Raw genomic sequence first — 15018 nt, 5'->3', positions numbered from 1 at the left:
CGTCTCTGCATGTACAGTATACGTACATGTTAATGTGTGTGAGACGCGAGTGTGTATTTTTGACACAAGTTGTTTGTTTAAAGTGGGCAGGTCGATATTCGCCTCAGCCCTCTTGTTGCACTTGGCGGTATTTCCTCGTGACACGGGTAGTGAGGGAGACAATGAAGGAAGGGGGGGGGGCTGAGAGAGAGAGAGAGAGAGAGAGAGAGAGAGAGAGAGAGAGAAGAGAGAGGGGGGAGAGAGAGCTATTTAGCTCTAAACAGGGAATACACAGTAGCAGAATACTTGAGCACAGTAACTGATCCAAAACTAAGGAAAACATTAACTCGATATAGACTCAGATAGATAGAGAGAGAGAGAGAGAGAGAGAGAGAGAGAGAGGGAGGGAGGGAGGGAGGCGGTTTGCTGAGACAGGGGTCTGATCTCTCCCAGGATCCCGAGGGGTCAAGTCAAGAATGCATTCAAGGTGTTGCCGTGGCGACGGGGGGAGTTGGCAAAGAGGATGGGCTCTCTGAACCAATCAGGCGGCTGATCCCTCCCCCCAGCAGGCAGCTATACTGTACTGGAGCCCCGCCCCCCTCCTCCCCACTGACTGGGAAACATTCCACATGTCTCATTAGCTTATAGCTATCAGCTTGGTTTCCACCACAGAGACCTATACGTATAGGACTCATTTAGCGCTATAGTCAGTGGCTCTTTTATGATCCGTTAAGTTCACATGAATGCAACACAATGCGTTACTTAAATAGAGCTGTTTATATTCTGGGCGAAGAGATTTGGTGTAGAGGGAAATACTAGAAGAAGAGGATCAAAGTATAGAGCCCTGAGTAATCCCGCCCCGGTGAACTTGTGGGGGCCTAAGTGGTTTAATGGGAGTCTCATTTTATTTAGTGTATTGTTAAATTAATGTATTGTGTGATTATGCTATTATTGAGCCAACAGTGACTTTGTGTGTATGTCTGTCTGTCTGAGCATGACCTATTGACCCCTGGTGAGTAGTAAGGGGGGATTGGGGATCTGTAGACAGATGCATGTCAAACCTGGGGGTCCTTGAAACTAAACGGGTTGAGAATCACTGCTAGAGCCGTACAAATCTTCTCTTAGGGTGGGTGGGGGGGGGGGGGGTCCCTGGCATATCATTTAAAATGGGGGTCCGCGGGGCTAATTAGTGTCAATTTGGGGGTCCTTGACATGAAAAGGTTTGGGAACCACATAGCAACCGGTTCCCGATATCCTGAATGGGTTAATTGTCACTCCCAGTGATGTCTTAAAAACGAGTCAGTTCTGTAGTACTGGTGCTGCAGAGAGGGCCAAGGCTCCAAAAACAGTCAGCGATGCTTTTTGGTGGATGTTATTGCTCCAAAACTCCAGCTCCAGTGCAGTTATTCACAACGGAAAAAATCAAACAGCAAAAATAATACTGGCAAAAATACAAAACAAAGAACTAAAAAATAAACAACGTAGGAAAAAGGAAAAATAAAAACTGCACTAGGCTATGCCCATGACATGGGCCCTAGCAGCTCTCTCACGGGGGTGTCAGCATGATGCCTGCCCGAGCCTAACTGACTATAGCTCTGCCTGCAGTCTCCCCTTTATAAGAGAGGATCCTACCACCCACAGAGAAGCAATTAACCATACACAGCTTATCTACAAGCTCACAGATATCAGCTGAACATGAATAAGTAACCCCCTGCCTAGATGTTCTATTTTAGATTAATCATCATATGGGCACAATAATTGACATTGTGGAACACCCCTACTCCTCAACAGTACTTCTTAAAGTGCCAGCACTGGAGAGGCCAAACAAACACTGAGCTAACCACAGGTTACAATAAACTGAACGTGTCATTTCCTTTGTACATCCTTATGAAGCCTGAATAAATTGTGAATGCATTCATCAACAGTATTGACATTATACGATAGGACCTGTCTGCCCCACAACCCACAGTCTGTGTGGTGTGTGCGTGCGTGCAATGTCCTTAATCAGTGTGTGTGTGTGTGTGTGTGTGTGTGTGTGTGTGTGTGTGTATAGGGCACGGGCTGCCCCGTCACCGTGTCAATAATGAACATAAAACGCACGTAAAACAAGTATTCACCTCACTGGCTTGCATGTAGGATCAAAGGGAATGAAGTGGTTTTGGAACCCATATGAACATGAACAACCATGCAAACTGAAAGGAAACAAAACGATCAATAAACCTCATCATGATATACAACATATAACTCAAATATTGACAAATAACTTCAACCACTGATGCAGAAACAACCAAACGAACCTTAAACTTGTCTTCAAACATTCCGTCTGCCCGTAGCACAGACGGATCGCTTGATGCTTGTTGTGTGAGCCTTGTCAAAGATACCCATATAAGGGCAGGGCACCGGAAAAGGACGTAACCAACTTCCGTAAACCACAACAAATATATATATTTTACCCAAATAAGTAAATAGTAAACAAAATCATAACATTACGGCAGTCGCACTCCCACCAAATCACCATCTTCGGGATTTTCCCTCTTTAAATAAACTCATTGAAGCAAGATTGACCCGTCTGCTTGAAACAGTGCACCATAAACTTGTAGCCGGCTACTACATTCAAGTCATATGTACAAAATACATGAAAATACCCCTGACACTTATTCTGCCTTAAGCAGTAAACCAGCTCTGGTACAAACCTTTACGTACACACAAATTCACCTTTAAACATGAACAAACCAAATAATGTAATAAACCTTTAAGTCATGTTTAATAACTCTTCATAAATTCATAATGCCAACATTCTGGCTCACACCATTTAGAGCTTTACCTTCTAAATGGAAATAGCATGCACAAACCAATAAAAACATGGTCTCATCTTGTGTAGGCAGTATTGTTTATCATTTGCAATGTTTTTATTGGTTTGCAGCTTACTATTAATTTTGTCTGCACCTTTATACTTTCCATTTGGGTTCTAAAGAGTTGGCCACTATTTTCAATATTAATAGAGTCCTTATAGCCTGACATGCCCTACTGTATATGCTGACTGCAGCCTCATCCTTGTAGATGTGGTGGGCGTGTCTTGCTTGATTTTCCTCATTGCAACAGAGCTTGTTCCATGTTGACCTGCCCATATGCCGTTGTATATTGATGTTTTGTACTCATACCTGACGAAGACCCACAAGGGTCGAAACGTTGTTTAAACAAAGCATTTTCATAAAGCACAACAGCATGTGCGGACATCCCTTCCTTTTCATTGTACGTATATTTTTGACCAGCACCTCACATGTTCTCCCCGTGTCCCCTATGGTAGGTACCCTCACATGTTCTCCCCGTGTCCCCTAGGGTAGATACCCTCACATGTTCTCCCCGTGTCCCCTAGGGTAGGTACCCTCACATGTTCTCGCCGTGTCCCCTAGGGTATAGGTACCCTCACATGTTCTCCCCGTGTCCCCTAGGGTAGGTACCCTCACATGTTCTCGCCGTGTCCCCTAGGGTAGGTACCCTCACATGTTCTCCCCGTGTCCCCTGGGGTATAGGTACCCTCACATGTTCTCCCCGTGTCCCCTAGGGTAGGTACCCTCACATGTTCTCGCCGTGTCCCCTAGGGTAGGTACCCTCACATGTTCTCCCCGTGTCCCCTGGGGTATAGGTACCCTCACAAAAAACATGCAGTAATCCTGGTCTCTAAACTGCCTCCCCCTGGCCAGTCGGGGCGCCTGATGGAGGGGAAGGAAACTGGTTGGAATAACGTGTTCCTTCCACACTCACTACGTCCAACCGGGGAAACTCCCCCCTGTCAAGTCTAAAAGGAGCAACTTGGACACTCAGGCATGAAGGAAGCTTGAGTTCAAGTCCGTTGCTCTCCCCATGTCCCCCATATATGGGGACTAGGTTGGTGGAGGGTGTGTAGAGCCCAGGATCACATTAGATAATTGACACAGGGGTGAAAAATGGGTTACAAAATCATGGGATAAAAATGATATATATAAAAAAACTCGCTGTCCATGGTTTTGATCAGAATGGCAATGTTATGCGCGAGGTAGTATGGAAAATTATACTTTCCGGTTTGGGGGGGAAATGGAAGGAGTAATTTTTTGAGTAAAATCTGCCACATCTTCTGGGCACTCTAGCACATTTTATTTTGAAAAATTCCGCCGCACTGGAAGTGCTAAGCGAGTTGTACTATAGTCTCTCTTCATGTTGTCAGCAGTAGGACAACCTTATAGGCCTCCATCCTACTTGGCTGTTGTTCAGTAAAGTGTCTGACTGTTCACCCAGTGTCCTCAAAGAGCAGGAACATAGCCTGCTGTATAAATATAGATCACACACACACACACACACACACACACACACACACACACACACACACACACACACACACACACACACACACACACACACGCACACGCACACGCACGCACACACACACACACACACACACACGACACGAGCGCACTTAAACCATCATGAGAGCCAAGCAGCTCGTGTTGCTACTTGTTATGTTGTTATATAACACCATAAATGTTACATAAATATGTCAAGTTATTTCTCGAGATTAGAGACCCCATAAAGATGATATGCCTTATCCTCATGTACGTCTCATGTCATGAGCGTGCATTATGCAAACAGTAAATCTCTGCTCATAAAATGTCCTGCATGGCGCATATACAGTTGAATTTGTGCTGGACCACCAACAAGAATGAATGACCACAGTATGAGAAATGAAGTTATTTATACTGTAAAGTATAAAGTAACATGTCATTTCGTATTAACCCATTTTGGGCGGAAACCCCTTTTGGTGTTTTAAAGCATTATGTTATATACAGTACTTTAGCTTTTGAAAAATAGCAGATCTACAAGCTCATATGAACTTGTAGGTCTGCTATTTTTGAAAAATCGTGAAAATGTGCCTCAAATCTTTGAATATATATTATTACAGAGTGAACATTTCAACTCAAATCTTTGTATATATATTTATTACAGAGTGAACATTTCAACTCAAATCTTTGCTTCTGGGGGAGTCCCTGGAACAACATATATTAAAATGGGGGGGGGGGGGGGGGGGTCGGAGGCATATTACATAACATTTTTGGGGTTCTTGACATGAAATATTGAGCACCACTGATACAGAAACATAAGGTTTTTCATTTCGATGTCAGGCCAAAATAGGTCAATCCTAACTTCAAAGCAATTGAATGTTCATACAGATACAGTATAGATATGGTGTACTGTATATGTTGTGCTGATCTCATGCACAGACTGAAGGTCAAAATGACTCCAGTTTCATTCCTCAACAGCATGCAGATCGTCAACAGTCACGCCCAGCACGAGCAGCTCTCAGTCCGTTGTGTGTTCCACTGTCTAGCCAACACATCCAAACAACACCCTGGGTTTCCTTAGAAGGGAATGAATGCCTCCCGTGATGCAGCCCTTCAATGGGAATTGGGAACACCTGGTACACGGTGATTGGGTGCAGGCCCCGCTTGCATGGTGTGACAGTTAAGTTACATATAGGCTAACTAGAGAAAAACAACGTTTTTAATGGATCAGTAATGCTGTACTGTGGGTTTGAGGCCGTGCAGGGGAGAGTACTGTAAGAAGTGCTGTTTACAATAACATTCATAAACATGAATGATGCATATACTGTACTTTACGACAGTGGTTCTCACTCTGTGTGTAAACCCCCACATGGGGGTGTGGGGTCCCCAGACGACAGTAAAGTGACAATATAAGGACTAATACTTTAACCATCATTTAGGTCTGACGTCGAAAAGTCTTCTGAAAGAATAATATATTCAAAGATTTGTCCGGCATTTTCACGATTTTTCAAAAATAGCAGATCTACAAGCTCATAGCATGAGCTTGTAGATCTGCTTTTTTTCAATAGCTATAAAGTATAACATAATGCTTAGTTAAAACACCAAAAGGGGTTCCCGCCCAGAATGGGTTAAAAAAGTAATCAACAAACTATACTATAGAATCTGGCCGAACATTGGCCAAATGTAATAAATAAGAAAGAGGCAAATATTGTGAAAAGTATAGATTGTAGATCTATCACAATATTTATCTGTGGATCCGACTATAGTCAAACAAAAATGAATGCATCAACTACTACATTCCAAGTGCTTAACTGTCAGAGTGGGGGGGGGGGGGGGGGGTCCCCAGTTCACATTATGAAGAGGTTGAGGCTTATACGAGACTAGTTCAGGCAGATTACCTCGGGAGGTTCTACACGCACCGTGGCCCTAAGCTTTTCCACCGGGTTCATTGAACTGAACCGGGTTGAACCGGTTCAGTTCTGTTTTTCCCGCCAAATGTGTTTTCCACTGGAAATGAACTGGTTTCAGAACAGTGTTGTTTTTGGCAGCGAGTTTTGATTTTAGTTTTAGTCATATAGCCTCTTGAATATATAGTTTTCATTTAGTTTTAGTTTAGTCACCTGGAATGTTTTAAGTGTTGGTCTAGTTTTAGTCGACTTTAATCTACAGTTGATTTAGTCGACTAAAAGCATATTAATGACATTGAACATTAAACAAAACTGACAATAACAACAATAGCAACAACATACACAAAACATGCATTTCCAACACAGCAAAAAGAGAAAATAAGAAAAATATGAAAACTATTGCTAGGGTATAGACTCTATTGTGGACTGACAGTCATACGTTCCATCACAAGATTGGTTATTCTTTAATCTTTTATAGCCACTGTTGCTGTTGAATTCTTGGAAAGCAGCTGCGCAGTGTGTGTGTGTGTGTGTGTGTGTGTGTGTGTGTGTGTGTGTGTGTGTGTGCATGCAACGTTCCTACAGTCTATATAGGTCACGGGTTTCGCCATGACAGTTCTCAATGCTATTTATTATCGCTCTCAGTGTTGGTGAGTTATCCGACTGAAGGGGCAGTGCTTCTCTTCTCAAACGTTTTCATGTCTGGGATCCCCAAATGAAGAATGTATCTGGCTATGGGACTTCCATCTGAAAACACATTTAGTGCCCCCATATAAGATGCTATTTAGCTGGGGACTGTCACAGTATACGAGGCAGGAGATTTAGGACGTCTCCCCAGACAGACAAGTCGAGGCAGAGGAGCTCAAATGCAACCAACCAACCAACCAGGAACAGAACACAGCTGACTACAATAACAGTCTGACAAAGGAACTGAGAGAAAAGGGGAGTATTTAAAGGCATATCAGGACACAGGTGAACACAACTGACAATCAACACTGTGACAGGCAAACAGAACACAGGTGACTAGGGTTACACTAATTCCGGGAGGTGAGACAAGGCATGGTGACAGCAAAGAAAGCATCATGACCCACAGGAACACACCCAGGGTGCCGGCCCGATTCCGGCGAGCCGCCCCGGGTCAAAGAAATGACAGATACACGATACATATGATACAGTTAATATGTGCATGTGTGTGTTAGGTTGCGCAGAGGTGGTGAAAAACAACCATGCTGTTTTCGTGCTCAGACGCACCCAGCCACACACACACATAGCTCCGTAAGGGAGTGGTTGCACCACTCAAAAAACAACTAAAACCAAGAACAGGTTACACAAGAAAACATAACACATGTCACGGACCGTGACAGCTAGGGGACTCCAGCTGGACCCCTGGGGGTCCCCCCCAGACCCCACTTTTAGAAACAGAAAGAGCACATGACATAAGTCTTCTTGTTACGTCGTCATAATAAGTGAAGTGTTCCCGGGGACACAAACACACGTCCTCGTGCGACTTCTGAGAAACACACGACACGACCCAGAGACACATCATCCTCACCAGCAGCCACACTCTGCTCTCCTCTTTCCTCACCAATACACACACTCTGCTCTCCTCTTTCCTCACCAATACACACACTCTGCTCTCCTCTTTCCTCACCAATACACACACTCTGCTCTCCTCTTTCCTCACCAATACACACACTCTGCTCTCCTCTTTCCTCACCAATACACACACTCTGCTCTCCTCTTTCCTCACCAATACACACACTCTGCTCTCCTCTTTCCTCACCAATACACACACTCTGCTCTCCTCTTTCCTCACCAATACACACACTCTGCTCTCCTCTTTCCTCACCAATACACACACGACCCAGAGACACATCATCCTCACCAGCAGCCACACTCTGCTCTCCTCTTTCCTCACCAATACACACACGACCCAGAGACACATCGTCCTCACCAGCAGTCACACTCTGCTCTCCTCTTTCCACACCAATACACACACGACCCAGAGACACATCGTCCTCACCAGCAGCCACACTCTGCTCTCCTCTTTCCACACCAATACACACACGTCACACTCTGCTCTCCTCTTTCCACACCAATACACACACGTCGCATTCCGTTGTGGTCGGATGGAAACCTCATGTGTCAAAAAAGGTCACACCCGTGTGAAGTGAGTGGTGCAACTCCGCGTGGTGGTCGCCGGGGGGAGGGGGGAGGAGGGGGACGCACAGGAACGCGCCCTATCTATCTATCTGTCTGTCTGTCTGTCTGTCTGTCTGTCTGTCTGTCTGTCTGTCTGTCTGTCTGTCTGTCTGTCTATCTATCTATCTGTATACCTATCTATCTATCTATCTATCTATCTATCTATCTATCTATCTATCTATCTATCTATCTATCTATCTATCTATCTATATGTCTATCTGTCTATCTATCTATCTATCTATCTATCTATCTATCTATCATCTGTCTGTCTGTCTGTCTGTCTGTCTGTCTGTCTGTCTGTCTGTCTGTCTGTCTGTCTGTCTGTCTGTCTGTCTGTCTATCTATCTATCTATCTATCTATCTATCTATCTATCTATCTATCTATCTATCTATCTATCTATCTATCTATCTATCTATCTATCTATCTATCTATCTATCTGTATACCTATCTACGTCTATTCAATCTACATTGACTACATCTACATGTAGATGGAGCCAAACGTATGTGATATATAATATATATAATTATATATATACTGTATATAACCCCCGAGCTGAATTAAAACAGCTGCAATGTGGGGTGCAGGGGGTGCATACTTAGTTTAGACTAGTCATTGGTTAGACATGGGTTAAGGTTATAGGTTTAGGTGTGCTGCCCCGTGGGAGGTTAGGGTTAGGGTGAGGGTTTGAGATAGGTTGTAGTTGTAGGACTAATGACTGGTCTAACGAATGACTAGTCTAAACCAAGTACTGTCTAAACCGGATTAAGGTTGGTGAGGGGTGCATTAAGACGACCGGATTAAGGTTGGTGAGGGGTGCGTTAAGGGTTGGGAGAGGGTTAAGGTTAGGTTTAGGTGTGCTGCCCCGTGGGAGGTTAGGGTTAGGGTGAGAGTTTGAGATAGGTTGTAGGACTAATGACTGGTCTAACCAATGACTAGTCTAAACTAAGTATTGCACTGTGACACGTGTGACGAAAAGCTGTATATAGCTACTAGCAAAAAGTGCTGATCTACAATCTAAAAATGCGTCACTTCGTGCCTCATTTTGAGCTTATATAGAGCGGCTATGTTTGCAACTTCTGTGTGACACTGTAGTATAATGAAGTAGGGCATTAATCTACGAAGAAAACACAAGAAGTTACAATTATGGAGATATGTAAGAGCTTTCTGCCCAACAGTGAGGATTTTCTCCTGCAGACACAGGGGATCAGGAATTTAAATTTGAATGAACAGAGGTTGCATAGCTGCTGCCTTCTAGAACATTTCAGCCGGTATTGCGACTTCAGGTCGCATTTACTATGAAAACGTTCATTTCCCGTCAGTCAGTCCGTCACCCCACGTCTGCATATATGGTCATGCCTCGTGACATCACGTGACGTGCCATCATCAGGGATGGAGATATTGGCCAGCAACTCTACATCTGACCTCAAAACCTCAAACCCTTACATCTCTATATATGGAGCCAACCTGTTCCGACATTCCATATGTTCGATCTGACCTCATCAAACCCTGTACACTCAAGACACGCTCCATATATGGCTAGTACAGAATTCATTCCATAATGTTGATCCGACGACCACTCATGCCAAAGTGCCAGCCTTTATCAAGGTGCTTTACATAGATTGTGCATTACATTCACACACACATTCATACACCGATGGCGGCAGTAACCATGCAAGGCCCCAACCAACCAGCACATCGAGAGCAATTATAGGAGTTCAAACATGCGAACCTTCCGGTTCTCAAACGGCCGCTCTACCCCTGAGCCTAACACTAACCCGTATCTAGTTAAAACAACAGTATGTTGGATCTAATAAAAAAACAGCATTACATTGCATTTTACCGTCTGCAACAAAACCACCTTTCCTAGTTCACTCCCATACACTCACTTCGTCTTTATGGAACGCCACATAGAGCTCTATAAATATATCACTCTCTATCACTCTCCCTAATACACATGCATGCATACTGTATACAGACATACATTACATCAGACATACATTACATACGGACAATATGACACATGATATTTATTTTGAACCCAGGTCTCCTGCATGTGTGGGAGCCAAGCAACTATAGGCTATAGCTAGGCTGAGAGGGAATCCCTCTTGGCCAAGGGGGAGATTTTAGGGTTTTGGACCTCAGGCTGAGCTGCTGCCACACGCACGCACGCACGCACGCACGCACGCACGCACGCACGCACGCACGCACGCACGCACACACACACACACACACACACACACACACACACACACACACACACACACACATAATATTGTACATCTGTTTTTTTTTTACCAATGTCCAGGATTCAAGGTCATCTTTACTTTGAGACGTCCTGTCTCTTGTTCGACTGGCCCTTGGTTCCATGGTACATCGTCCACAGTCTTCCACTCTATAAGATTGTCCTCCAGTCGTATATCCCCATGAAGCCGAGCTGTGTGGGACGTCCCTGACATAAAGCTGTGTCAACTCAACGATCTATAGGCGAGAGTCCTGCAGCTCCATCGATGTTTAAAGACCAATTTGTGTCACTTCTATAATTCTGAAGGAATCAAGCCCGCGACTAGCTGACTTTCCCTGGATGGGATTCTGTATCCATGTCTTCAGCACAGGTCGTCACCCTGATCCCAGATCATGGACCACTGACTCAACAACAAGTCTACGTGAACTTGAACTATAGTTTAATGTCAGTATTGTATAGCGGCGCAGACCTATACGGTGCAGTGAACGGTGCCTCTGTGTGTGTGTGTGTGACTGAAGATGGTTCTTCTTCTTCTGAACCCCTATATACAGTTCTGTAATTTGTGAGTTCTGGGAATGGAAACCTGAGAGTGTCCAGGGTGGCAAAACATTGCTTCAGAGACGCACGCACGCACGCACGCACGCACGCACGCACGCACGCACGCACGCACGCACGCACGCACGCACGCACGCACGCACGCACGCACGCACGCACGCACGCACGCGCGCGCGCGCTGCGCGCGCGCGCGCGCGCACGCACGCACGCACGCACGCACGCACGCACGCACGCACGCACACACACACACACACACACACACACACACACACACACACACACACACACACACACACACACACACACACACACACACACACACACACACACACACATGTTGAGAGCCAGTGCTCCAAGCGTCTGTATTTTTCTCTTATTTTTTAAATGCAAATGTGTTTTCTTTTGTGTCACTGTGGGACACAAGGATACCAAGAAGCATTAGCATGGAGGTCCCCTGCAATGTTGGAACGCTTATAGTATAACCCTTCATCCCGGCGTTGGAAAGGTCCCCGGACCCCACCTGTCCTTCATTTGTCAGCCATGACAGCTATTTAGTGTCCTAGTGTCCACTCTGACGTCATGGCATCTCAAGACCACCCCCACCCCGGCCAAAAAGAAAGATTATCCTCAGAGTGGAGGCCGGCCTTAACCCATTCTGACCTGAGATCAGATTCTAAAAATGTCTTCTACATCCTGACAGTTTTCTGAAAAAGCTATGTCAGCTATGTCAGCCGTTCTTCGATTTTTCAAAAATAGCAGATCTACAAGCTCATAGCGCGCCACTCGGTGGCGCGCTATGAGCTTGTAGATCTGCTATTTTTTGAGTGGTGCAACCACTCCTACATCCAGCTTGCAATGTCCGTGTACCTGTGTACCTGCAACCATGAGCATGAGTGGTGTGCGCATGTGTGAAATTGGAACGAGAGAAGTATGTGACATGGCTGCCACCTGCTGGACGCAAACGATACAGAGAAGAAATTGGAACGATACAGAGAAGAAATTGGAACGATACAGAGAAGAAATTGGAACGATACAAATTGGAACGATACAGAGAACCAATAGACGGGAGTTGCACCACTCGGTTCACACTGGTGTGATTTTCAATAGCTAAAGCATAACATGATGCTAACACCAAAAGGGGTTCCCGCCCAAAAATGGACTGACTGACAGTTTGCAGTGGTGGTAAAAAAGTGTAGTCAAAATCTTTATGTTAAAGTATCAATACTGCAATGTAGAACTAAAATGTACTCGAGTAAAAGTATAAAGGCATTGGTCTCAAAATATACTTAAAGAACCAGAAGTAAAAGTAGTCGTTATGCAGAATGTCCCATTTGATTGAAAATATCAGATCTACAAGTTTGTGAGCTTGTAGTTCGTTCGTGAGCTTGTACATCGGCTATTTTCAAATAGTAGTATAGTTAGTACATAGTATAAGTATAAAGTGTATAGGGCCGAAGTGGTTAATGTGTTTGTTTTATACTCTTACTTTCGTCTTACACAAACATTAAATTCCCATTGACAATGAATGGACAATTTTACGTCAGTGTCTGAGCAAATAGACATCATGATGATGTACGAATGATAAGAGCGCCCCTCCATCACTTCACACGGGTGTGATTTATTTATTTATTTTTAATATAGAAATGTACAAAGTAAACCAGTAACTAAAGTTTAAAAATAATTGCAATTGGAAATATTTCAGTAGTAAAAAGTAAAAAAGTAAAGTAAAGTAAAGTAAAGTAAAAAAAAAATTACTTAACCCATTCTGAACGGGAACACCTGTTGGTATTTTAAGCATTATATACTTTAGCTATTGAAAAATAGTAGATCTACAAGCTCGTAGGTCTGCTATTTTTGAAAATTTGTGAAAATGTGGGGCTAAACTTTGAATAATATATATTCTTTCAGAGTGAACGTTTATAACTCAAATCTTTGCTTCTGGGGCGGGGGGGGGTCCATGGAACAACATATTTTCAGATGGGGGTCGGGGGGGGTGACCTGGAACAACATATTTTCAGATGGGGGTCGGGGGGTCAGATGGGGGTCAGATGGGGGGTCGGGGGGTCGACGGCCAAATACATATATTTTTGCGGGTCCTAGACATGAAAATGTTTGAGAACATGAAACATGTGGGTTTTTCAGAAAACTGTCAGGATTTAGAAGGCATTTGTAGAATCGTCCTCAGGTCTAAATGGGTCGAGTACGGTAGGCCTATACTTAAGTAAATGTACTAAGTTACGACAGTACTGTATGTGTATCAGAGCTCCTGCTTCTACTTGCAGCATTCCAAACCTGAAGACGTGAGTATGATTATAGCCTACAGTCTCAAAGAGTTTTATATCCAGGGAAGTGAGGGAACACATCTGTACTTCTGTAGCCTCCACGCGTCAATCTACAGTAGCCTGAAGCCTCCGATTGCACTTTTAGGTGCCTGCCGGTACTTGTGTGGCAATGCATTGGTGTTTAAAAGATTTCATTTATTACAAGTGCCGTACTCGCAAAAGGCCTAAGGTTGTAGGTACTATACCGTACTACAGAGAATGTGCAAACCACTTTGGTATAACTTGTCTCCGAACTGCACCACTTCTGTAGCATTCTCTCACATATACCTCTGATTGCCGGTTCTTTACCAACTCTCCCCCCACGAAAAGTGTTAATGTAGTTAACAGTTAATTTAGTATTTCCCTCCCTGAAATGATCTTGTATACAGATTTATTTGATTGTATAGTAGGCGAAATGGAAAAGGGGCGACCGTACCTGTTACCCTTTGGCTGAGGGTGCACACTGCACAGCTAGTGTGTACTTACTAAGTATGAAATACAAATAAAAATAGGCTTAGCATATAAGTAAAGAATCACACCTGTGTGAACTGAGTGTTGCAACTCCCCTCTCCCCCTGCCTCTCTCTCTCTCTCTGTAATTAGCACTAGGCAAAACTGCAACTATCTCTCTCTCTCCGTTACTTTTGCCCCTACTGGTACTCATAGTCACACACAGTCAACACGGACATTGCTGTTCTTTGGAGTGGTTCCACCACTCAAAAAAATGTGCATCTGTGTCAACGTAGCAGAGATTCTCAACCCGTTTAATTTCAAGGACCCCCAGGTTTGACATGCATTTGTCTACAGACCCCCCATTTAATGGCATTTCTATCTCTGGGACCCCCGATTTATATTGTAAAAATCAATGTTAATTTAACTCTGCAAGTGTACAAATGGTTCCATTTGTACACTCTCAGAGTTAGCTCAGCTAAATTATAGTTTGGAACCAAATGGACCCTCCATTTAGTTACAAACTATCATTTAGCTGAGTGAGGACCCCCCCTTGAACTCCCTCAAGGAGGCACCTGGCCGTTGTGAGTGACTGAGTCATTCTTGTTTCATACTGAGTTGACACGGAGCCAAGTGACCATCCATCCATCTTCAACCGCTTATCCGTAGTCGGATCGCGGGGGCAACAGCTCCACCAGAGAGCTCCAGACTTCCCTCTCCAGAGCAACATTAGTGACTTCCTCCTGGGGGATTGGTCTGCCCCCCGGGGTCTCCTCCCAGTGGGACGTGGCTCGAGGACCTCCCTATAGGGAGACGCCCGAGAGGCATCCTAACCAGATGCCCGAACCACCTAAGCTGGCTCCTTTCCAGGCGAAGGACTCCCGAGTCTCTCTCGTGTAACTGAACTTCTCACCCCTATCTCTAAGGGAGACGCCAGCCACCCGTCAGAGAAAACTCATTTCGTCCGCTTGTATTCACAACCTTATTCTTTCGGACATGACACACACTTCATGACCATAGGTGAGAGTAGGAACGAAGATTTTTC

At 44.5% G+C, this 15018-nt stretch overlaps 1 protein-coding gene across 3 annotated transcripts in view; it reads right to left on the bottom strand.

Annotated features, from left to right (window-relative positions):
* lpin1a (lipin 1a) overlaps nucleotides 1–11145 on the bottom strand; it is a 58964-nt gene extending 47819 nt beyond the window's left edge. For all 3 annotated transcript variants that reach the window (XM_083792806.1, XM_083792808.1, XM_083792807.1), the window contains exon 1: nucleotides 10702–11145. In XM_083792806.1, coding sequence (XP_083648932.1) covers nucleotides 10702–10773 — 72 coding nt within the window. In that variant the 5' untranslated portion in view covers nucleotides 10774–11145. The remainder of the gene's footprint in view (nucleotides 1–10701) is intronic.
* Nucleotides 11146–15018: the final 3873 nt, after the last annotated feature.

This window comes from Protomyctophum parallelum, assembly GCF_964188405.1.
Source record: "Protomyctophum parallelum genome assembly, chromosome: 2".
Classification (NCBI taxonomy): Eukaryota; Metazoa; Chordata; class Actinopteri; order Myctophiformes; family Myctophidae; genus Protomyctophum; species Protomyctophum parallelum.
Note: the sequence above shows the minus strand (reverse complement) of the source record. Positions and strands in the feature narration are given on the sequence as shown.